We start from the raw sequence: 24,261 nt of genomic DNA, 5'->3' as shown, positions 1-24,261 counted from the left end.
ACTGGCGATATTTGAAAGGAGGGGCTGGCGCGGAAAACGATGGTTTCATTTGGATCTTGGCGGAGCGCTCAGACCGGCGCGTTAAGTCCTGGGCCTGAAGCGGAGGGAGGCTTGTGAGGCGGTGGGGCCCGGGGAGACTGGCGAGCTGTGCGTACGGGCTGAGGTGAGTGGGGTCCGCGGCGCTGGCCTGCGGCAGAGGTGGGGGGTCGGGAGGCCTCAGGCCGGCGCAGTGGGCGCCGAAGAGCTTGGCAGAGGCGTCCGGGTGGGACTGTGGGCGGTGGGCTAGCGAGGAGCGCGATCGGTGTGGAGGGGGAAGCGCGGAGACGAGAGTTGGCGGCGAGAGCCCGGCGTCCCGGCTGGGTTTTTTCGCGAGAGGACTTCTGATGGGATTCTCCGCCTCCTTGTCCCATGGGCCTCGGAGCGCCTCGCCGGTCCTCGCCGCCCGCTCCACCATGGCTCTTCCTGCCTTCTCTGGTTACCTGCCGTCTTTTCCCTAGCTCTCCGGAGCCATGAGGAGCCTCAAAGGAGCCGACTTCGGGGCCCTGCTAAGCAGCCAGAAGGGAGCTGCGGAGTTGCTGCCTGACTTGAAGGTGCGTGAGCTGACTGCCCCGAGACACACGCCTGGCCTTCGGAGCCGGCCTGTTAGACTCGTGTTTTACCTTTGTTGATCGCTATTTCTGAACTGTGTTGTTGTTAGGCAGGTGGATGGAGAGACTGGGCTGGGTAGCGGGACGCTGGCGACTGGGAACACACTGCAGGTCTCCTGCGTGAGTGGCAGGCACTCTGTGACTAGGCCATCACGCCGCCTCCCAGGGTGTCCATCAGCAGGAAGCTGGAGAGCCCAGGCTCTCTGATGTGGGTCTGTCTTAGCCAGTGGCACAGCCTCTGGACCAATGCCCACCTGTCGCTTTGCCTTATTATTTTTTTTTTTTCTAAGATTTATTTCTTTGAAAGGCAGAGTTACAGAGAGAGAGAGAGAGAGGGAGGGAGAGACACAGAGAGAGAGTTCTTCCATTCTTCGGTTCACTCCCCAAATGGCCACAGTGGCTGGGGCTGGACCAGGCTGAAGCCAAGAACTGAAGCTTCTTCAGGTCTCCCACATGGATGCAGGAGCCCAGGCACTTGGGCTATCCTCTGCTGTTTTCCCAGACCATAGCAGAGAGCTGGATGGGAAGTGGAGCAGCCGGGACTGACCCAGGACCAAAGCAGTGTCTGTATGGGATGCTGGTAGTGCAGGCCGTGGCTTAACCCGCTACGCCACCACACTTTGCCTTATTTTGAAGAGAGAAATACATAGGAGACCATTCAAAGCAACTCTATTTCTGGTTTCTTTCCCTACATCTTCTCCACAAGCCCCATGTGTGTTTTTCCTTTTAGGAATTCCTGTCCAAGCCTCCAGCTGGTTTTCCAAGCTGTCGATCAGATGCTGAGAGGAGACAAATTTGTGATGCCATCCTAAGGGCTTGCAACCAGCAGCTGACAGCCAAGCTGACTTGCTCTGGGCACCTGGAGAGCCTGCTGGCGCTGGCAGAGCTAGCTTGTGATGGCTACGTGGCATCGACCCCCCAGCGCCCTCCCCTCTACCTGGAACGAATTCTTTACATCTTACTGCGGAACGTTGCTGCACAGGGAAACCCGGAGGCCACACTCCGTCTCTCCCAGCCCCTCCATGCCTGCTTGATGCAGTGCTCCCGCCAAGCTGCACCCCAAGACTATGAGGCCGTGGCTCGAGGCAGCTTCTCTCTGCTTTGGAAGGGAGCGGAAGGCCTGCTGGCACGGCAGGCTGCAGTCTCCGCTCGGCTGAGAGCCTTGAGCTTCCTGGCGCTCTTGGAGGATGGAAGTACCCCTTGTGAGGTTCCTCACTTCGCCTCGGCCACAGCATGCCGAGTAGTCGCTGCCCACCAGCTGTTTGATGCCGGTGGACATGGTCTGAACGAGGCAGATGCGGAGTTCCTGGGTGAGCTGCTCTCCAGGCATGTGATCAGATCCTTGGTGGGTGAGCACCAGGCCTCTCCTGGTCCTCTCTCTCCCCAGAGGGCCCTCTGCCTCTTGGAGCTCACTTTGGAACACTGCCGGCGCCTCTGCTGGAGCCGCCACCATGACAAGGCCGCCGGTGCGGTGGCGAAGGCTCAGGGTTACCTAAGGAACACCAGTCTGGCTCCCAGTCTCCAGCTGTGCCAGCTGGGGATCCAGCTGCTGCGGGCTGGGGAGGAGGGACCCCAGGCAGCGGCCGCGCTTCTGACCAATGCGTCTGCCGTCCTGAGGAACAGTCTGCAGGCCCCGTCGCCCCCGCTGCGTGCCCTGTATGAGAGCTGTCAGTTCTTTCTGTCTGGCCTGGAGCGAGGCACCAAGAGGCGCTACGGAGCCAATGCTCTTCTGAGCTTATTTGCTTTTCTTGGAGAGTACCACTCCCTTATCCGGCAGCTGCGGGATGGTGATGTGAGTTACGGGCCTGTCGGCGGGGTGGGTGTGCTTCTGGGGACTCAACTTCCGGTCTAGGGTCTTTGGCACAGCCACAAAGCCTGGCTTCTCCTTGGTAAGTTGCTTCCTAGACCATGCCTGGTCGGCCAGCAACACTCTATTCCTCTTCCATCTGGTGGTTCACTCCTGGCTTCAACAGCCAGGTCTGGGCCAGGCCAAAGCCTGAAGCCAAGAATTCCATCCACATGGTGGCAGGGACCAGTCTTACGCTTGGAGCTCACTCTGTGTCTGCGCCTCCGAGCAGCCTCCCGTTCCTTCCTCCCGCAGGTGTGTAAGGACTCCCCCAAGCAGCAGCAGTCCTTGCTTCAGACGCACTTTCAGGGCCTTCACCTCTACACTGTGGTGGTCTACGACTTCGCCCAAGGCTGTCAGGTACCAGGGCGGGGTCCTGCCCCCAGGCTCTGGGGTTGCTCTGGCTTTGTGCATGGGGTGGGGTGGAGGAAACCTGCAACCCAGCACCACCGCCTCCTTTCGTCCTCAAGGCCCTCTTGTCTCTCCAGGAGGCTGACTTGGCTGAGCTGGCCCAGCTCGTGGAGAGCTGCAGGTCTCTCGTCGTCTGGATGCTGGAAGCCTTAGAGGGGCTGTCAGGCCAAGAGCTGTCCGACTACATGGGGATGACTGGTTAGTGGCCGGGCCCAGGTGCAGGGTTCTTGGGGGGGTCGTCACTCACTCGGCAGGTGATCAGCACTTGCTGGCTGGTTCTGACGCTGTGGGCTCCGGGTGGTTTATGGAGGCGGTGGAAGAGACGCTTCTCCGTGTCAGTCAGTGTGTGTTTCACAGCAGTCGAGAAGTGATGAGGCTCACTTACAATAAATAGCAGGCACTACTTCCTCATTTTTTTTTTTTTTTTATGCTACTGATTTCTCAAAATTTTTATTTAATTGGAAGGCTGAGAGAGACAGAGATCTTGTATACGCTGGTTCGTTCCCCAGATTCCCACAACAGCCAGTGCTGGGCCAAGTCTAAGCCAAATCTGCTACCTCAATCCAGATGTCACACACGGGCGTCAGGGACCAAGTATCTGGGCTATTGTGTGCCGCCTCCTAGGGTGTGTGTTAGCAGGAAGCTGGAATCAGAAGCGGAGCCGGAACTCAAACCCAGGCGCTCCTGTGTGGGGTGCGGGTGTCCCAAGTGGTGTATTAACCACTGTGCCAAGCACATTCTTCTCATTGACTTTGAAATCTGAATTGGTATTTATTTCATGGAAATGTTTCTACCCAACACACAGCTTCATGATTTTTTGATATATTTAAATTTTATTTATGTATTCTTTTTAAAAGACTCATACATTCATTTGAAGCAGACAGTGAGAGAGGGAGAGAGATCTTCCATCCACTGGTTCACTTCCCAAATGGCAGCTGGGACTCAAACCAGCGCTCCAGGGTGGATGCTGGCACTGCAGGTGGCAGCTTCGCTCCCTGCACTGCAATGCCAGCCCCCTATATATTTAAATTTGAAAGAATGTTTACAACTTAAAAATTTAAAAGCCAGGTAAAGCATTTATGTGAATCAAAATTTAAATTATACAAAAAGCCCACAAGGAAAAGTCTTCCACCCCTCCTCCTAGTCACCCAAATTCCTTCTCCCAAGGCAACCAGTGTTCATTTCTTTTCTTTTTTTTTTTTCTTTTTTTTTTTTTTTGACAGGCAGAGTGGACAGTGAGAGAGAGACAGAGAGAAAGGTCTTCCTTTTTGCCATTGGTTCACCCTCCAATGGCCGCCGCCATAGCGTGCTGCGGCCGGCGCACTGCGCTGATCTGATGTCAGGAGCCAGGTGCTTCTCCTGGTCTCCCATGGGGTACAGGGCCCAAGCACTTGGGCCATCCTCCACTGCACTCCCTGGCCACAGCAGAGAGCTGGCCTGGAAGAGGGGCAACCGGGACAGGATCGGTGCCTGAACCGGGACTAGAACCCTGTGTGCCGGCGCCGCAAGGCGGAGGATTAGCCTAGTGAGCCGCGGTGCCGGCCCAGTGTTCATTTCTTAAATAGCCTCCAGAGATGTTTCATGTCTATATAAGCCAGCATCCATGAATACCTTTTCCCACCCTTGTATGTTGAGATATACACGCAGGAAAGTGCATGGATCCTAAGCGTACAGCTTGATGGAGTTTCACAAAGTGAACACACTTTGTAACCAACATGTGAGCATCGCTTATATCCCAGAACCCCTCCCTGTGTGCCTTGCCCTCTAGCAACCACTATCCTAATAGCTTTGCCTATTTTTGTGCAAAAACTATGGCCCTTTGATTTAAATCACATGATCCCCAGGAGTTTAGTCATGCGAAGGCTCTGGAGAATTTTTCATGTTCTCAGTGGTTGAACCAGGCCATAGATGAAAGTATGAGGAGTCACAAAAATTATGAGTATGAGAATTCTTGCCACAGAGTCCTGAAGACCGACTGTTTTCCCCAGCCATCAGCGTTGCTAGCCAGAAAGCTGTGTGAATGGGTTATTGGAAGGAATTCACTCATTTAACAAATATCTGCCGAGTACCCGCTGTGTGCCAGGCGGTGTTTTGAGTGTTGGATGTGTCAGTAAACACAGATCCGTCCTGTTCCAGAGCTACATGCAGGTCTGAGGGGAAGATGGTGAACAGTTGACTCCGGAGTCAGTGGGTTCTCAGCATGTTGGGAAGTGGCGGGGGAGCAGAGTCGGGTGTCGTTTTGTGTGGGGTGGTCAGGGAGTGACACGAGGAGCTTAGCCGTGTCGATAGTGGGGAAAGAACAGCGCATGCAGGCCCTGGCTGGAATGTTGGAGAAACATCGAGGAGGCTCATGTGGGTTCCCTGGAATTAAGGAAGAGAGGTCGGAGTATTTGCCTCAAATGACCACCTGTGCAGCACTGTGCACACAGACTGGCATGTGAGGAGAGATGGGCTCTGCCTGGGAGTGCAGCTCCAGCTTTTATGAAACAGGTGCCAGGCGGGACTCGCCTCCCTGGAGGGGAGGGAATTGGCTGACTCGGAGCCTGTGTAATCCACTGAGTGGACCACGGCTTCTCTGTGCTATTCAGCCAGTGAGGGTGGGAGGACCCGTTCCTATGGTTCCTTCCTGTTCTTCCCTGCAGCCTCGGACACCAGTAACCTGGCCTACAGCTTTTACTGTCACAAGCTCTGCTCTGAGGCCTGTGCCGTCTCGGAGCCACTGTGTCAGCGCCTGGGCCTGGCGAAGCCGGGCACTTATCCCAACGTGCCTCCTGAAAAGGTAGGAGGGAATGCAGAAGGCAGGAGGGAGGTGACGTGAGCTTGAACCTGGCCGGGACCCCACCTTGGAGTAGCGTGTTAACAGCTGTGTTGGCATCAGTACCTGGGCCAGCGTTTCTGTCACTTGTACTGTTTCTTAATATTTTTCTTTAGATTGACTTTTTTTTTTTTTTTTTTTTTTTAAGATTTATTTGAAAGTCAGAGTTAGAGAGGTCTTCCATCAATGGTTCACTCCCCCAGATGCCTGCAAAGCTAGGTCTGGGCCAGGCTGAAGCCAGGAGCCAGGAGCTTCTTCTGGGTCTCCCACGTGGGTGGCAGGGGCCCAAGGATTTGGGCCATCTTCCGTTGCTTTCCCAGGTGCATCAGCAGGGAACTGGATCAGAAGTGGAGCAACTGGAATGCAAACTGGCACCCATAGGGGATGCCGGCATTGCAGGCTGGGGGCCTTATGCGCTGTGCCACAATGCTGGCCCCATATCTGAATACTTTAAAACCTGCCCCAGGGGATCCTTTGTGCAACTAGGGTGAGACCAAGCGTCTTAAGCAAAGCTGCCTGTGAAACACTGCCCAGTTGGGTTGGCAAGCAAGATGAGCATGAGAGGGCCTTGGGTTTCATCCCGAGTGAGTGAGGGAGGAGCTTCTGAAAGGCTGGGAGATGTGACATGGGCCTCAGCTGGGCATCTCGGACTTCCCTGGCATCACTGGTGAGCAGGGTGCCAGGGACAAGCCTGGGTACTGAGGCTGCCATAGTGGCCCAGAAGGAAAGGGTAGGCCGAGCAAGGACACTTGCGCGAGGGCTGGAGAGAGGTCAGTGGTGTGAGAAGTCGAGGACTGACGCGGTCAGTGACTGGCTGGGAGAGAGGAGTGTCAGGGGTGGCCCCCATCTCAGTCCCGGGGAAAGGCAGTGCCGTCCGCTGAGAGGGGGATGACCGGAGGAGGAACGAGTCCTCGAGGCCATGGAGGGTGGCCGGGAGGGGAGTGTGCGATGGAGAGGCCCTCTGAGATCGAGGCACCCAGGGTGTTTAGTTCCTAGGTGTCTCCTGCCTTGGGCTGGGGGACGGACGGGGACAAGGGGACCACTTGCTGGCCCCAACTGTGCGGTGTGGGTACCCGTGATGCACATGACCTCCCACCTCACACACTCACTGCCTCCCCTCTGGTTTGTCCCGTTCCCTTTCTGTGGTCAGTTGCACAGGTGCTTCCGTCTGCATGTGGAGAGTTTGAAGAAACTGGGTAAACAGGCTCAGGGCTGCAAGATGGTGACCTTGTGGCTGGCAGCCCTGCAGCCCTGCAGCCCTGAACACATGACTGAGCCGGTCACTTTCTGGGTTCGGGTCAAGATGGACGCGGCCAGGGCCGGAGACAAGGAGCTGCAGCTGAAGTGAGTTGCAGGGAGGAGCGTGACTGGACTTCCCCTGGATGGGGGGGTTTGATACCTGTGGTCCTATCTTTCCATCCTGACATCTGGAGAGGTCGGTGATACCTTCACTCTTTGCTGTTGCCAACCACCATGCCAGGTATTGGGAGTGTGGTGGCGACAGGCAGTGTTCCTAAGAGGGAAGGCCTTTCTGAAGAAATGATGTGAGGGGAGGCCGAGGGTGGTAAAGGTCTCTGGGAGAGAATTCCTTGCAGAGGGAATAATAAATACGAGGCCCGAGGTGGGAACAGGCTAAGGAGCGGGCTGGAGAAAGCCAGCGGCTGGAAGGTGCTGGGAGCAGAGGCCCATCTCACAGGGCCTCACAGGCAGGGGCAGGAGCTGGGCTGTGGCTCGCAGTGGCCAGCCCAGGACCATGTGGGTGACCTAGACCTCGCTGAGCTCCCCGCTGATGCTGAGCTGCCCTCTCTCAGGACTCTGCGAGATAGCCTGAGCGGCTGGGACCCGGAGCCCCTGGCCCTCCTGCTGAGGGAGGAGCTGCAGGCTTACAAGGCGGTGCGGGCCGACACTGGGCAGGAGCGCTTCAACGTCATCTGTGACCTGTTGGAGCTGAGCCCCGAGGAGACGCCGGCCGGGGCCTGGGCACGAGCCACCCACCTCGTGGAGCTGGCTCAGGTGCTCTGCTACCACGACTTTGCCCAGCAGACCGACTGGTGAGGAGCAGTTGGGGGACCCTGGCTCCTCTCCCTCAGGCCCCCTACCCTTTGTGCAGCCAGTTTCTCTGAATACCTCTTTCATTTTCATTTTGGGGTCTCAGTTAAAGGGTGCGGCTGGCGCTGCTGTCCGGCTGCGGCTCTTCCTGGGGCCTGGTCCGAGTAGCGGGTCTGGCACGAGTGTATCTTCTCCCTACAGTTCAGCCCTGGATGCCATCCAGGAAGCCCTGCAGCTCCTGGAGACTGTGCGGCCCGAGGCCCAGGACGAGGGTCGGCTCCTGGACGATAAAGCACAGGCCTTGCTGTGGCTCTACATCTGTACCCTGGAGGCCAAGATGCAGGAAGTGAGTGTGGAGCTGTGGGCGAGCACAGCTGAGCGCAGACTTCTGGAAAGTTGCTCCCAGCCCTGCTTTTCACCCTGTTCTCCCCACCCAGGGCATTGAGCGGGATCGGAGAGCCCAGGCCCCCAACAACCTGGAGGAATTTGAAGTCAACGACCTGAACTACGAAGAGAAGCTCCAGGAAGACCGTTTCCTCTACAGTAACATCGCCTTCAACCTGGTCGCAGACGCCGGTGAGGGCGGTGTGGCTTCCTGGGAGCAGAGCAGGGATTCCCCAGTGCGGGACAGCCTGGCCTCTAGGGTGGGAGGGTGGCAGAGGGGGCAGAAGGTGTTACGGAGAAAGCCGAGTTCCCTCCAAACAGCCCTAGCTGAGCAAGTGGTCCTTTTCTTCCAACTTCATAGCTCAGTCGAAGTGCCTGGACCAAGCCCTGGCCCTGTGGAAGGAGGTGCTCACAAAGGGGCAGGCCCCCGCCGTGCGGTGTCTCCAGCAGACCGCGGCCTCACTGCACATCCTCGTGGCCCTGTATCAGCTGGTGGCGAAGGTAAGGGGCAGGCGCTCACGGAGGCCCAGGCAAACAGGGCCAGCCCGCACCCCCAGCTCCCTCACCTCTTCTGGCCCGTGAACCTGCAAAAGAGAAACCGCACAGCCCAGACGCCAGACATCAAGAGTGTCAGCTCTGTCTCCAGTCTCTCTGAACCTGAATCCAAGTCACCATTTGCTAGTGTGTAACCACACGCTCCTTCTTAGCCTTCTGAGCCCAAGTGTCCTTACCTCAAGTAAAGGGAGGAGTAATACTTGCTCATGGCATGGTTAGCGTTCTGTGCAGTGATGCACAGATGTTTTGTGTAAGTGGAACACACAGATGCTAATTATCCAATCATTTGCAACCTATGTACCCAGAAACACGTCGATGCCAGTTTTACGTTTTCACATGTGATATTACTCCTAGAAACTCTTCTGTGGACCCCACACGAGAAAACTGAAAAAACAAATCGTACATAAAGGTCTTTTGTAGCTGGGAGCCACAAGGCTGTCTTTCCAGTCCAGGCGGCCTGGGAAGGTTCCTTAGCCTCCACTTGCATCTTGCCTCTGTCATGTGGCTGTTGTGTGAACTTACATAACAATGTAACCCCCATGGGTCTTAGTTTCTCATGCCGTGAAAGTGGGATTAGAGTTGCATGAAGATGAGCGGGGTAGCTGCATGTAAACCTCACTTGGTGTGTGGTTCGTGGTAATCACTCGGTAAATCTTAGCTGTTGCCAGTGACTGGCACGTAGGCTGAAGACAGTCAGCATGGTGGCTTGCAGGCTCCCCGAGGGTGGCTGATGGGTGCTCCCATCCAGACCCTGAGGTCGGACCACAGTCCATGGTTGCAGAAGCACCGGGAAGCAGGGGTGGAGTGGAGGCTCTCGCAGGAGCCGGGTGAACACGGTGCTTCTGCCTGGGCAGCCCCTGCAGGCTCTCGAGGCCCTCCTGCTTCTGCGGATCGCCTCTGTGACACTGGGGGACCACGCGAAGGCGACCAGCTCCTCCTGCCACCTCGCCCAGCTCCTCCTGACCCTCGGTTGTCCTAGCTATGCCCAGGTGAGTGCCCAGTCGGCTGAGCCTGGGGGTCACAGGGGCACATGGCTCTGGAGGCCCCTCTTTGCTCCGAGAAGGTGGGAGACTGAAGGGCAGCTTGGCTGCCGGCTGCCGTCACGTCCACTGCGGCACTGCAAAGTGTGGAGCAGCGGAAGGAGGTGTCTTTCTCCTTCCTGCAAAAATCGCGGTTTAGGTCGCAGAGATTTGGCCCCAAGAATGTGCTGCGAGTCCCGGGAGCCCAGCTGACTGTCCGCCAGTGGAAGCTGCGGCTCACGTGGGACTCTCGCAGGGTCTCCTAGTTGTCCTTGCCTCCTGTTTCTCCCTTTTCCTGACTCATGTTCTGACCACCTTCCCCGGAAGGCGCAGGTCTGATCTTACCCCTTTCCCACTAAGAAGAATGCCTTCCTGGCTGGCGCCGCGGCTCAATAGACTAATCCTCTGCCTGCGGCGCCGGCACACCGGATTCTGTCCCGGTTGCCCCTCTTCCAGGCCAGCTCTCTGCTGTGGCGCGGGAGTGCAGTGGAGGATGGCCCAAGTCCTTGGCCCCTGCACCCCTATGGGAGACCAGGAGAAGCACCTGGCTCCTGGCTTTGGATTGGCGTGGTGTGTCGGCCACAGCAGCCATTGGGGGGTGAACCAACGGCAAAGGAAGACCTTTCTCTCTGTCTCTCTCACTGTCCACTCTGCCTGTCAAAAAAAAAAAGAAGAAGAAGAACACCGTCCAGACTCTGGATTGCACAGCCTTCATGGTCTGCTGGGCACCCTTCCTGCTTTTCCTCCCGTGAACTGTGGCACCACCCATTACTTGGTATTCCCTGTGTGTGCATCTGCTGGTGGTCTTTGTCCCCCATCCTCAGTGTGCTTCCCAGCTCCCCTCCGCCCTGTTTGTCTTCTAGCAAACCTTTGTTTTCAAGGCGTAGCTCCGTTGCCGCCTCCTTCATTTTCTGCACCCTCTTCAAGCGTAGAATCCTCCACTCGGCGTTGGGTCCCCAAGGCCCTGGAGAGTGCTCATGGTTTTGGGTCACTGGTACAGCCTAGCAGCTGAATGCCCACCTCCCAAACTGGGTTTGATGCTGGACTCTGGCTTCTTACTTCAGCTCCCTGCCAATGCAGACTCTAGGAAGCAATGGTGATGGCTCAAGTAACTGGGTCCCTGCCACCCATGTGAAAGACCTGGATTGGGTTGTTGGCTCCTGGTCTTGGCCTGGCGCAGTGCTAGCTGTTGTGGGCCTTGAGGAGGGAACCAGCGGATGAGAGTACACTTTCTCTGTGTGTGATCTCTGCTTCTCAGAAAGAAAAAAAGGGTCCCTGGAAACTTTTTATTGTGGAAAAATTGGAATGGATTCTAAAACTCTACACCAAAAGAAACTTACCTTTTTAAAAAATAAACATTTATTTGAAAAGCAACGTGACAGAGAAAGGTGGGGAGAGAGAGATTTCCCATCTGCTGGTTCACTCCCCAAGAGGCCACAATAGCCAGGGCTGGGCCAGGCTGAAGCCAGGAGCCAGGAATCCGGGTCTCCCACGTGTGTGGCAGAGGTCCAGGTACTTGGGTCATCATTTGCTGCCTTTCCAGGCACTTTAGCAGGAAGCTGGACCAGAAGCAGAGGCGAGACTTGATCCCAGACAGAGATCATCCATCTGCTGGTTCACTACCCAAATGGCCATAACAGCCAGGCTGGGCCAGGCCAAAGCCAGGGGCCAGATCTCCTATGTGGGTGGCAGGGGCCCAAGCACTTGGGCCATCTTCTGCTTTCCCTGGTGCATCTGCAGGGAGTTGGATAGAAAGTGGAGTAGCCAGGACCCCACCGGCCCCCCAAAACTTATCTTGTCATTGCATTCTCCTGCAGACTTTTTGGAGTACCCTTGTGTTGTAAGTAGTTTGATGTTCATTGTGTCTAGTTGTGTACTTTACTGAGTCGCTGCCTTTCCTCCCAGTTTGCTCACCGCGCCTCTGATTGCTTCCTCAGCTGTACCTGGAAGAGGCAGAGTCGAGCCTGAAGCACCTGGATCCAAGCAGCGACACGCACCTGCTCCTCTCCCTGACCTGTGCTGTGCTGCGCAGCCAGCTCGCCTGGGCTCACCAGGAGGTATCTCCCACTTTCCTAACCCCTGAAGGGCCTGGGTGACAGAAAGGTGTCTGGAGTTTCTGGACTGCGTCTGGTTGCTGAGGTTTCCATGGTTCCAGGCAGGATGTCCGTGACCCTGAGAGGCAGTGATGTTTCCCAGGCTGGCCGCAGTAGATTCTTTTCCAGCTTCCTCAGGGCTGTGGGGGAACGTCTGCCCTGTGACCAGAAACTGGGAAGGCATTGGAGACCGAGGCTAGAAACCCAGTGGGATCCCAAAGGCCTGTGTTTTCTCTAAACTAGCTGTGTCCCTGGCCGCGCCTCCTGGCCATTGAGGTCTGAGTTCCCCCGTGTGATTGTTACCGATCCCCAAGCAGGTAGTTGGGCCAGATGCTCCCCCGAGCTTGCTGAGGCTCTGAAAGGCTCACCTGGCTTCACTCTGCAGCTCACTCGCTTGCTTTCTCGCTCGCTCTCCCAGGTGGCTGAGGGCGTCTCCCTGCTGCTGTCCGTCCTTGGGAATCCCGCCCTCCAGAAGTCATCCAAGGCGTGGTACTTGCTGCGTGCACAGTCCCTGCAGCTGGTGGCGGTCTACCTCAGCCTCTCCTCCAACAGCCTCTCCGACACCCTGCGGGAGCAGCTCTGGGCCCAAGGTGAGAGGACAGGGTGGACCGCCCTCCTTGGGCTGTGGGAGTAGTGTGCCTTGCTCCGCTGCTGCCACCTGTGTGGACTGGCCCCCCTTGCACCTGCGTGGAGTAGGCCCGGGGTCGCCTGCTGGCTGGTGGGTGAATTACTGACTGCTTGGAGTACTGGACTGAAAAGGATCCTGCGACCCCATGGCATCGCAGAGGGAGAGCACTGCCTGCCGTTGATGAGCTCTGTGCCTCGGGGCAGAGTGAAGAGAGCGGCAGGTGGCAGGCGGCCTAGCTGATCGTCCTCTCTCTGCCCCGCCCACCGCAGGCTGGCAGACGCCCGAGACGGCGCTCATAGACTCCCACAAGCTGCTGCGGAGCATCGTCCTGCTGCTGCTGGGCAGCGACGTGCTCTCCGTTCAGAAAGGAGCCGTGGAGACAGCGTTCCTGGACTACGGTGAGTCTGAGGAGGGCAGCGGTGCCCTGCAGGAGTGGGCAGCTGGGGTAGGGGGCCGACAGTTGTGAGGATGCGGGCGATGAGTGACGGTGGCCTTGTCCTTCCGCCTTGCTGCAGGGGAGAATCTGGTCCAGAAGTGGCAGGTCCTCGCGGAGGTGCTGAGCTGCTCGGAGAAGCTGGTCTGCCGCCTGGGCCGCCTGGGGAGTGTGAATGAAGCTAAGGCCTTCTGCCTGGAGGCCCTGAAACTCACCACAAAGCTGCAGATACCGCGCCAGTGAGTGCAGGGGATTCCGGCCCTGAGCAGCAGGTGTCCTCGGCCACAGATTTCCAAATGATCCCGAAGATTGCTCGTTAAGAGGGGCTGGTGGGAGAAGGCCTCGTGTAGCTAAATAAGTGTGGAGTCAGTCCAGGCTAGATGTCTTCATGTCCTGTAGCATTCTCATCCTCAGGGTGCCCGTGTGCATTGTAAACCAACAGGGCACCCAGTGTGTTTCCCTGAACCTGTTTGCCCATGGGGTCCTTTTTCTTCCTTCCTTTCTTTTTTTTAAAGATTCACTTATTTATTTGAAAGACACAGCAACAGAGAGAGAGGGATAGACAGAATTTTGAGAGAGCTTTCTATCCACTGGTTTACTTTCCAAATGCCAAAAACACCAGAGTTGGGCTAGGTCAGGCCAAAGCCAAGAGCCTGGAACTCCATTCTGGTCTCCCTCATGGGTGCAGGGGCCCAAGGACTTGGGCCATTTTCCACTGCCTTCCCAGGAGCACTAGCAGGAAGCTGGATTGGAGGTGGAGCAACCAGGACTCCTGCCAGCGCTCTGATGTGGGCTGCCCGAGTGGCAAGTGGTGGCCTAACCAGCTGTGCCACGGGCCGGCCCCAGGGATCCTCTTGAGTTATGCAGTTCAGGAAACCCCGTCCTGAAGCGCAGGGCTGAGAGAAGTGCGGAGGATCCCAGGGAGCCTTTACGTTGGTTTCCCTCTTGGAGTCGAGGGAAGAGGTGGATGGCTGGTTGGGGAAGGGGCAGCGGAAAGACTGCCCAGGCAAGCCGAGGGCTCTCCTGATGGCTCTCTCTCTGCCAAGGTGTGCCCTGTTCCTGGTGCTGAAGGCCGAGCTGGAGCTGGCCCGCAGTGACGTCGACCTCTGTCAGTCGGACCTGCAGCAGGTGCTCTTCCTGCTCGAGTCCTGCACAGGTGAGCCTCAGTGTGGGGGCAACGCAGCTGGGGGGGGGGGGGGGGGCTCCTTTTTCTAAATGAATTATTTATTTGAAAGGCACAGTTACAGAGAGAGAGAGATCTTCCATCTGCTCAGTTATAGAAATAGACCTCCTCTCTGCTGGTTCACTCCCCAGATAGCCACAGTGGCTGAGGCTAGGCCAGTCCAAAGCCAGGAGCCAGGAGCTTCTTCTGCGTCTCCCATGTTGATGCAGGGACCCAAGAACTTGGGCCATCTTCCATTGCTTTCCCAGGCACATTAGCACGGAGCTGGATTGAAAGAGGAGCAGCTGGGACTTGAACCAGCGCCCATATGGGATGCCAGCATCACAGGCGGCAGCTTTACCCGTTATGCCACAGCGCCAGATCCTCTTTCAAATAAGTAAAAATCTTAAGAAATCCCTGGGAAAGGCATGTTATGAAAACAAATGCATGAATGACAATTTTTTTTTGTGCCAAAACAATTCTTTTTAAAAAGATTGATTTATTTATTTGAAAGGCAGAGCGATAGAGACAGGAAGAGAGATTCCTTCCCCTGGTTCACTCCCCAGATGGCTGCAACTACTAGTTCTGAAATTAGGAGCCTGACACTTGATCTAGGTCTCCCACATGGGTGCAGGGGCACAAGCACTTGGTCCATCTTCTACTGCCTGCCCAGGTGCATTAGCAGGGAGCTGGATCAGAAGTGGAACAGCCAGGACTTAAACCAGTGCTCTGATACGGGATGCTGGCATCACAATCAGTGGCTTAACCTGCTGCTGCACCACAATGCCAGCCTGTAAACTTACTTTTTAAATCCATTTTTCAGCCGGCGCCGTGGCTCAACAGGTTAATCCTCCACCTAGCGGCGCCGGCACATCAGGTTCTAGTCCCGGTCAGGGCGCCGGATTCTATCCTGGTTGCCCCTCTTCCAGGCCAGTTCTCTGTTATGGCCCGGGAGTGCAGTGGAGGATGGCCCAAGTCCTTGGGCCCTGCACCCCATGGGAGACCAGGAAAAGCACCTGGCTCCTGCCTTCGGATCAGCGCGGTGCGGCGGCCATTGGAGGGTGAACGAACAGCAAAGGAAGACCTTTCTCTCTGTGTCTTTCTCTCACTGTCCACTCTGCCTGTCAAAATTAAAAAAAAAAAAAATCCATTTTTCTACAAGCTTTTTTTTTTTTTTTTTTTTTTTTTTTTTTTTTTAAGATTTTATGTATTTATTTGAGAGGCAGAGTTACAGACAGAAAGAGAGAGAGAGGTCTTCCTTCTGCTGGTTCACTCCCCAGATGGCTGCTATAGCCAGAGCTGGGCTAGTCCATAGTCAGAAGCCAGGAACCAGGAGCTTCTTCCAGGTGGGTGCAGGGGCCCAAGCCCTTGGGCCATTTTCTGCTGTTTTCCCAGGCCCTTGCAGAGAGCTGGATCTGGAAGAGGAGCAGCTGGGACGAAAACCGGCACCCATATGGGATGCTGGACTGTAGGTGGCAGCTTAGCCCACTACACCAGCCCTTCCACAAACTTTTAAAAATTATTTATTTGAGAGGCCAGTGCTGTGGCGCAGCGGGTAAAGCCATCATCTGCAGTGCCAGCATCCTATGTGGGTGCTGGTTTGAATCCGTCTGCTGGTTTGATCCAGCTCTCTGCTATGGCCTGGGAAAGCAATAGAAGATGGCCTTGGGCCCCTGCATCTATGTGGGAGACCCGGAGGAAGTTCCTGGCTCCTGGCTTTGGATCAGCGCAGCTCCGGCCGTTGCAGCCTATTGGAGAGTGAACCAGAGGATAGAAGACACCCCTCTCTCTCTGCCTCTCCTCTCTCTGTGTAACGCTGGCTTTCAAATAAATAAATCTTTAAAAAATTATTTAAGAGAAAGACCCCCCCACACACACACACACATATACACACAGAGCTTCCTTGTGCCGGTTTAGTCCCCAAATGCTTGCAACATCCAGAACTGGCCTAGGCTAAAGCAGGAACCAGGAACCAGGAACCTCCCATGTGGGTGGCAGGAGCCCCATGACTTGAGCCATCACTGCTGCCTCCCAGGGTCTGCATTAGCCAGAAAGCGGAGTCAGGAGCTGGAGCCGGGTATCAGACCCCGCACTCTGGTGTGGGCTGCAGGCATCCTAACTGGTGTCTTCACCATTAGGCCAAGGGCTGCCCTCCGCACCCCTCCCCCCAGCCATGAACTTGTCTTCGTCTGCTCGGATGTACGGCGTCAGCCCCTGAGGTAGCTCAAGGCTCCAGGAAGCGCTTGCTCCCATCTGCACTGCTTGTTCTCTCTCCGCAGAGTTTGGGGGGCTGGCCCAGCACCCAGACCCCACGAAGAAGGTCCACCTGCAGAAAGGGAAGCAGCAGGCCTGGGCGCCCCGTCCTCCAGCGCCCGTGGAGGAGGATCTCTTCCTCAGAGGCCCTGCGCTCGAGCTGGTGGCCACGGTCGCCAAGGAGCCGGGCCCCATCGCGCCCTCCGCCAATTCCTCGCCGGTTCTGAAGACCAAGCCCCAGCCCAGCCCCGGCTTCCTCTCCCACGGCTCTGCCTGTGACTGCCTGCTCTGCGCCAGCCCTGTGCTCTCAGCGGTCTGTCTGCGCTGGGTGTTGGCCACGGCAGGGGTGAGGCTGGCCGAGGGCCATCAGGCCCAGGGTGTGGATCTGCTGCAGCTGGTACTGAAGGGCTGCCCTGCGGCCTCCGAGCGCCTCAGCCACGCGCTCCAAGCCGCCCTGAATCAGAAAGCGCCCCCGTCCCCCGTCCCCAGCCTCTCAGATGAGATCTTGGCTCAGGCCTACACACAGCTGGCACTGGAGGGCCTGAACCAGCTATCGAGCAAAAGTCTGGGGAAGGTGTTGGAGTCGGGGCTGAAGTTTGTGGCAGCGCGGATGCACCAGCTGGAGCCCTGGCGAGCCAACCTGCTCCTGATTCGGGCCCTCGCAAAGCTGGCCGGTCTCAACTGCTGCACTAGCCAGCTTTTTGCAAACTCCTGGGGCTGGCAGCCACCCTTAGTTAAAAGTCCCCCGGGCTTGGAGCCTTCTAAGACTCGGAGCCACAAACATTCTGGACGGGGGCGTCAGCAGTCAGCCCCTGCTCCCGTGCCCCTCCATAATGCCTCTCAGAAAGGCCTGGAAAGTGGAGCAGCACCCTGTACACCTAAGCCTCCAGGCCGGGTCAGGCCAGCCGGCCCCCGGGTTCCTTTCACTGTGTTTGAGGAAGTCCACCCTACAGAGAGCAAGCCCGAAGTTCCCCAGGCCCCCAGGGTACAACGGAGAGTGCAGACGCGCCTCAAGGTGAGGTGGGACTTGGCTGGAGGGGTTTCTGGAGGAGAGGGCTCTGCAGAGCAGGTGCCCCGGGGGGCCTGAGTCCTTGCCATCCGCAGGATATCCATGTCACAGCAAGACAGGTGCACGTCTCTGTTTCAGACGGAAGGCAGCTTCCTTAGTTCTGAGCCCCTCTCCCTTTCATCCTGCCGCCCCTCGCCCCTCCCACCCCACTGGCACTGCCCTGCTGGAGAGTGGCAGGTGCAAAGCGGGGAGCTGATTGTTCAGTTCTCTGTAATGGCCGGCTCTGCCCGTGCTCCTACAGCACCACCTGCTGTCCTAAGGCGTCCTGTCCCTGAAGGCCCCTCGCCCTCGCCCTCTCCCTCTCCCTGCTGTCTTCAGGTGAACTTCAGCGATGACAGTGACTTGGAAGACCCTGTCTCTGCCGAGGCACAGCTGGCAGAAGAGCCTAAGAGACGGGGCACCTCTTCCCGGGGCCGGGGCCGAGGCCAGGCTCGGAAGGGCCTGAGCTCAAAGACGAATGCCCTGCTTGCCCCAGATAGTGCCCCTGGTCTGAGTGGCAGGACTCGGAGGGCCAAGAAAGCGGCCTTGAGACCGCATGAGGAGCAGGGCCCCGAGGTCATGAGGACCATTCCTGAGGAGGAGCTGGCTGACCACGCCTTGGAACTGAGCTTCGAGGTCCTGCAGGGCTCCGATGGGGAAGACTCAGCCTCAGGTAGGGCGGCGAGGGCCGGAGGCAGAAGGTGTGTGTTCTGGGGCTCGCCCTGGTGCCAAGGCCGAGGAGTGACTGGCACCCAGGGGTACAGAGAGAAGGTGCTTTGTTGGCCCTGAGGGACCCAGCTGTAGAAGGGAGAACAGCGGGGGCTGGCGGGAGGTGCAGACTGAATATTTATATTCTCTCCCCAGTTGAGAAGGCACCGGCCCCAAGGCCTGATCCAGCCATTGGGGAATGTGAGGTGCTAAGGCGAGACTCCAGCAAGGAGGAGCTGCCCGTTCTGTGCCCGGACAAGGAGAGTGCAAAGGACCTTGGTCCCCGGATCCGACAGCCCTCAGCCCCTGTAGCCATTGGTAAGCAGCTGACGGTTGAGGTTTGCTTGGATGGAAGGGGCCGAGCCTGTGTCTGTCCTGCCTATGGTTCTGGCTTTGGCTCTCCACCTGGATCCAGCAGCCCTTGAACGTGGGTTTGAATCCCAGCGCTGTCTCTACCAGCTGTGTGCAAGTCACTTGAGCTCTGAGCATCCATTTCCTTCCCAGTAGAGTGGGCCTCGGGGAAGGTCCAGGGAGCTGCAGCCTGTGCGGCCCGCCTGGCACTTTGCCGTGTGTGAGTGGTAGCAGAGGAGACGGGGGATTCACCTGCAGCCAGTGTCCTGACCTTCTTCTAGGTCTCTCCACCCTGGACTCCCTGTGTGACTCCCTGAGCGTCGCATTCCGTGGGATCAGTCACTGCCCACCCAGTGGGCTTTATGCCCACCTCTGCCGCTTCCTGGCCTTATGCCTGGGGCACCGGGACCCCTATGCCACTGCCTGCCTTGTTGCCGAGTCTGTCTCCATCACCTGTCGCCACCAGCTGCTCACCCACCTCCACAGACAGCTCAGGTGAGTGCCCGCCATCCCGAAGGCTCGCGCTGGGGCAGCTCGGGGTGGGGAGGGGGTCCACACAGCGGAAGGGGGCTGACCCTCACCTGTGTTACTGCAGCAAGGCCCAGAAGCACCGGGGAGCCCTGGAAGTGGCAGAGCAGCTGCAGGGCCTGAGCCTCCAGGAGAGACCCGGAGACACCCTGCTGGGCCGCGTCCAGCGCCTCTTCTCCTTCAAGCCTTCAGGCTCCGGCCGCTTCCCTCATCCAGAGAAGGAGCACTTCCGGGAGCGCCTGGCACTGCTCCCCAGCGGTATGGTGGCCAGCTGCTGGCCGCACTCTGTCTCTCAGCGTCTAACTTTGTGTAGAGTTAGCAGCCAGTTCAGTGTCTGCCTTGAGGTGTGAGTGTCAGGGGGGTGCCCACACAAGCAGGAAATGGGTCGGCAGGTGATCTGAGCGCCTCTGTGGGCAGGGCCCTGTGGGGTTGCTGTGAGGAGCACACAGAGCTGTTCAGGCAAGGCAGAGCACCTTGAACCCCAGTGGCCAGGGAAGGCTCCGGAGTGGCCTTGAGTGAGGGACAGGGGCTATCTTGGAATGACTGGAATGACTGTGTTCTGTGGCAGGGGTGACGGTGTGTGTGTTGGCCCTGGCCACCCTCCAGCCTGGAGCCGTGGGCGACACCCTTCTGCTGACCCGGCTGGAAAAGGACACCCCCCCAGTCACCATGCAGATCCCCACCGCCCACAGCAAGGTAGGACTCCTGGGCCGGGCCGGGCTGGGCCCCTCGTCTCGCTGCTCGTGCACCGTGCCTGGGGACGGAGAGGGGGCTGTCCCGCGGCCAAGCGGAGCTCTCACAGCCCCGTCTCCCAAAGCTTCCTCTGAGTTCAGCCCTGAAAGAGTTCGACGCAATCCAGAAGGAGCAGAAAGAGAACAGCAGCTGCACGGACAAGCGGGAGTGGTGGACGGGGCGGCTGGAGCTGGACCAGCGGATGGAGGTGTGTGCCCCAGGAGGGGGCTGCCAGGGACTTCTGGACAGAGGTCCTTCCACAAACACAGGCCTCCTGGGGAGGAGGTCCTGGGGCAGGTGTTCAGATGCCCGCACCCCGTGCTCCAGTGCCTAGGTTCTAGTCCCAGCTCCACTTCCAGGCCAGCGTCCTGCTGATGCGCACTCTGGGAGACAGCAGGCGATGGCTCAACTACTTGAGTCCCTGCCACCTGCTTGGGTGTCCTGAATGAAGCGCCTGGCTCCTGGCTTCAGCCTGGCCTAGCCCTGGCCGTAGGGTGATTTGGGGAGTGAACCACTGGACAGAAGATCGCTGTCTGCCTCTCAGACAAAGACACAAACAGTGGGCAGTGAAAGCTAAAGCCAGGAAGCTGACACTTAAGCTTTTTCTTATGTGTATCTTCCCCCACCGCCCAAAGATTTATTTATTTATTCAAAAGTCAGAGCTAGAGAGAGGGGAAGAGACCAAAAGAGAGATCCTCCATCCACTGGTTCACTCCCCAGATGGCGGCAATCACCAGGCAGGGCCAGGCCAGGTCAAAGCCAGAAGCCAGGATCTCCATCGGGGTCCCCAATGTGGGTAGCAAAGGCCCAAGCACCCAGCCCATCCTCCACTGCCCCTCAGGCCACTAGCAGGGAGCTGGATTGGAAATGGAGCAGCTGGGACACAAACAGCACCCACCCTTGGGAGCCAAGATTGTGGGTGGTGGCTGCAGCCACTGGGCCACAGGCCGGCCCCTTACGTGTATCTAAACTTTGCATGGCCAGAGCCCTTTCAAGTTTGGAGCTGTTGTATATCTCAAATTTTATTTATTTATGTGCGCTAAACAGCCTTGATTCTCCGAGAGTCTCAGCAAATGACACAAAGATGAGCATGAGAAACCGGTTCCTCATCTCCCAAATGCCTCCCCCACGCAGGCTCTCATCACTTCCCTCGAGAAGGCCGTGTTGGGCTGCTGGAGGGGGTTGCTGCTGCCGGCCGCGGAGGGGCCCAGCCTCGCCCAGGAGGCCGCCCTCCTGCTGGAGCCGCTGCAGGAGTGCGGCTGGAAATACCCGGACCCCACTCTGCTGAAAGTGAGTGCAGAGAGCAGGGAACAGGGAGCAGCTTCCCGCCGCCGTGCCGAGTGGACACGGGGGATCCGAGCGGACACGGGGGATCCGGTGCCCGCTAACCGCTCTTCCCCTGCAGGTCCTGCTCAGTGGGGCCGGCACCCTCACCCCACAGGATGTTCAGGCTCTGGCCGCTGGGCTGTGCCCAACCCAGCCGGAGCGAGCCCGGGAGCTCCTGAGTGCAGCCGTAGGACGTCTACAGGGCCAGACGGTCCCGAGCAGCAGGCACCTTGTGTTGGTGCTAGACAAGGTGGGAGCTGGGCAGAGGGGCAGCGTCCTGGTTAACCGTCGTCTCCCGCCGTGTCCCTCCTGACTGCTGGGTGCGCCTGGCCGGGGACGGTAACCTCCGAGTGCTTTCTGTGCAGGACCTGCAGAAGCTGCCGTGGGAGAGCATGCCCTGCCTCCGGGCCCTGCCGGTCACCCGGCTGCCCTCCTTCCGCTTCCTGCTGAGCTACTCCATCATCAAAGAGGTGGGCTTCAGGGCGGGCCCTGGGGGCTTGGTGGGGGGGCACCTGAGGAGACCGGGAGACCCGAGGGGCTCAGGAGTGGGACAGACATGGAAAGGGGCATGGGTTTGTTGGGGTCTGGGCTTCCTGGTGAGACCAGTGTCTCCTCCCCAGTCCGGGGCCTCATCCGTGCTGAGCCATGGGGTGGATCCTCGAAGCACCTTCTATGTCCTGAACCCTCACAACAACCTGTCCAGCACAGAGGAGCAGTTTCGAGCCAATTTTAGCAGGTCAGGGGGAGGGGTGGGGAAGGGGGGGATGACATACAGGGGTGACCTGCCTTCTCCACACCCCCCTGATGCAGCCAAGGTGCGGTCCACTCTGCCCCCTGCCCCCCCGCCACCTGGCCTCTGTGTGAGCTCCCCGTCCTCACTCCTGCCTTTTCTCGGCAGTGAAGTGGGCTGGAGAGGGGTCGTCGGGGAGGTGCCGAGCCCCGAACAGGTGCAGAGCGCCCTGACAGAGCATGACCTGTACATGTGAGTGCTGGCGGGGAGGGGGAAGGCGGCCCCAAGGACGGGGTCGCCGTGGGTCACCCTGAGACTTCAGAGCCTCTGGAAACACAGGCAGGGGCCTGGTCCTGCCAGGTCAGGGCTCAGCTCACTTCCTTCTGCCTTAGCTATGCAGGTCACGGGGCCGGGGCCCGCTTCCTGGACGGGCAGGCTGTCCTGCGGCTGAGCTGCCGGGCGGTGGCCCTGCTGTTCGGCTGCAGCAGTGCAGCCCTGGCTGTGCACGGAAACCTGGAGGGGGCTGGCATCGTGCTCAAGTACATCATGGCTGGCTGGTGAGGCTCGGGGGCGAGGCCGCACCAGGGCGCCGAGACTCCTGCTTCTTTCCTAGGGCTGAACCTGAACCCTTTGGTGCGCCGCCTTCCTCCCCTCGTAGTTCCCCAGCATGTCTGGGCCTTTAACCCTTACCCACTGCTGTCCCCCTCCTGGAACCGCGCCCAAGGGTTCAGCACTCTCTGCCCACCCATCACCACCCGTCAGGTTTCTCTGTGTGTTGCCTGAGAGCCCTCACTTTGTCTTCTTTTTCCCAGCCCCTTGTTCCTGGGTAATCTCTGGGATGTGACTGACCGCGACATCGACCGCTACACGGAGGCTCTGTTGCAGGGCTGGCTTGGAGCAGGCCCCGGGGCCCCCCTACTCTACTATGTCAGCCAGGCCCGCCAGGCTCCCCGACTCAAGTATCTCATCGGGGCCGCACCTGTAGCCTACGGCCTGCCTGTCTCCCTACGGTAACAGCTCGCAGCCCTAACTTGCTGGGAGAAGCCGTCTGTGACGGTTCCAGCTCCACACTTAGGCTCAACCCTCCAGAGAAATATTTTACAGTGATTTTCCCCAGTGTTTTATATGAACTATTTCCCTTCAATTTAATCTTGTGTAATAAAGATATTTAAACTCGGTTGTGTGTCGTTTGTCCGAGAGTATCTAAAGAGAGGACAGCTGTCCTTTTCCCACTCTGTTAAATGGGACAACTTGGGAAGAAAGGTCTGGCTGGACCTCAGAGCTGAAGAAAAGGGCTATTATGAGGGACAGGTTTTTAAGATTTTTTAATTTAGGGGCCATCATTGTGGTATAGTAGGTTAAGCCTCTGCCTGTGGTGCCCGCATCCCATATGGGCGCCGGTTCAAGTCCCGGCTGCTCCACTTCTGATCCGGCTCTCTGCTATAGCCTGGGAAAGCAGAAGATGGCCCAAGTCCTTGGGCCCCTGCACCCATGTGGAAGACCTTCTTTCTCTGTCCCTTTACCTCTCAAATAGGTCTTCAAAAAAAAGTTTTAATTTATTTGAAAGAGGAGAGCGAGAGATCTCATCTGGTTCGCTCCCCAGGTGACCACAATGGCCAGGCTGGCCAGGCCAAAGCTAGGAGCTTCATCTGGGTCTCCCACACAGGGGCCTGAGGACTCAGGCTATCTTCCCATCTCCCACTGCTTTCCCAGGCACATTAGCAGGGAGCTGGATCAAAAGTGGAGCAGCCGGAACTCAAACTGGCACCCATTTGGGATGCTGGCATAGTAGGCGGCTGCCTAACCTGCTATGCCACATTTGCCCTAGCAGCTCAGATGGGTGTATCCCACCTTGGAGTGCCTGGATTCAATTCCCATCAGGAATTCCCTGGCCTCCCAGGACACACTCCCACATGTAAGCCGGAACTCCAGGAAATAACCCATGTGGATTCTGGGCTCCAAGGAAACAAGATGTGTTCATAGCACAGCACCTGGTTTGAGTCCCAGCTACGCTACATTTCCAATGCAGCTTCCTGAAGGAAGCAGATGATAACTGAAGTACTTGGGCCCCAGCGCCCAATGAGGCCGACCAGGATGGCGTTCCAGGCTCCATCTAGCTAGCGCAGGTAACACATGCTACGGAGTGACACCTTGTGCTATGCTTGTTGGCTGACTGCGGCTTTTCATCCTCTCCACTTCCAGACTCTCCCCTGCGTCTGCTCCAAGCACCATTTTCATGATGCTCCTCCCCGACAAGGTACAAGGGGCCCGACCACCTGCCCCCCACCACACACACAGCTGTCGGTCACTAGATTTACACGCTGCCTTACAGAATTGTGGCTCTGTCCTGAGCACTTCAGGATTTTCAACTTCCTGGAGGACAGGCATCATGGCTTGCTACAACTTTATTGCACTAGGCTTAGAATATTCCGTGACTCTCAACACAAGGCGCACCTGAGCGGCTCCAGCGCCTCCCTCCCTTGCGGGTCATAGAGACGTCCGGCGCAGCGAGGCCGCCGGGCACGGCCATAGAGACGCGCAGG

At 57.8% G+C, this 24,261-nt stretch overlaps 1 protein-coding gene across 1 annotated transcript; it reads left to right on the top strand.

Annotated features, from left to right (window-relative positions):
• On the top strand, positions 1-22,895 carry ESPL1 (extra spindle pole bodies like 1, separase). The gene is made up of 31 exons (XM_062203607.1): positions 1-163; positions 498-590; positions 1,378-2,439; positions 2,749-2,853; positions 2,982-3,102; positions 5,547-5,683; positions 6,870-7,063; positions 7,531-7,770; positions 7,970-8,114; positions 8,206-8,344; positions 8,514-8,653; positions 9,562-9,696; positions 11,664-11,783; positions 12,238-12,409; positions 12,717-12,845; positions 12,963-13,119; positions 13,927-14,036; positions 16,322-17,310; positions 17,683-18,016; positions 18,208-18,369; positions 18,684-18,897; positions 18,998-19,188; positions 19,499-19,626; positions 19,748-19,870; positions 20,797-20,952; positions 21,068-21,238; positions 21,354-21,458; positions 21,609-21,724; positions 21,887-21,970; positions 22,111-22,275; positions 22,531-22,895. Exons 2-31 carry the CDS (start codon positions 510-512, stop codon positions 22,730-22,732), a joined length of 6,327 nt encoding a protein of 2,108 aa, XP_062059591.1. The 5' UTR covers positions 1-163; positions 498-509; the 3' UTR covers positions 22,733-22,895.
• Positions 22,896-24,261: the final 1,366 nt, after the last annotated feature.

Source organism: Lepus europaeus, chromosome 10 (assembly GCF_033115175.1).
Source record: "Lepus europaeus isolate LE1 chromosome 10, mLepTim1.pri, whole genome shotgun sequence".
Classification (NCBI taxonomy): domain Eukaryota; kingdom Metazoa; phylum Chordata; class Mammalia; order Lagomorpha; family Leporidae; genus Lepus; species Lepus europaeus.
The sequence above is the reverse complement of the archived record's forward strand: the minus strand, read 5'-3'. Positions and strand labels throughout refer to the sequence as shown.

Coding starts and splice junctions, on each gene's coding strand:
- ESPL1 (XM_062203607.1), top strand. CDS start 510: ATGAGGAGCCTCAAAGGAGCCGACTTCGGGGCCCTGCTAAGCAGCCAG. Junction 7,771..7,969: donor TTTGCCCAGCAGACCGACTG/GTGAGGAGCAGT, acceptor TTCTCCCTACAG/TTCAGCCCTGGATGCCATCC. Junction 18,370..18,683: donor CTCAGCCCCTGTAGCCATTG/GTAAGCAGCTGA, acceptor ACCTTCTTCTAG/GTCTCTCCACCCTGGACTCC.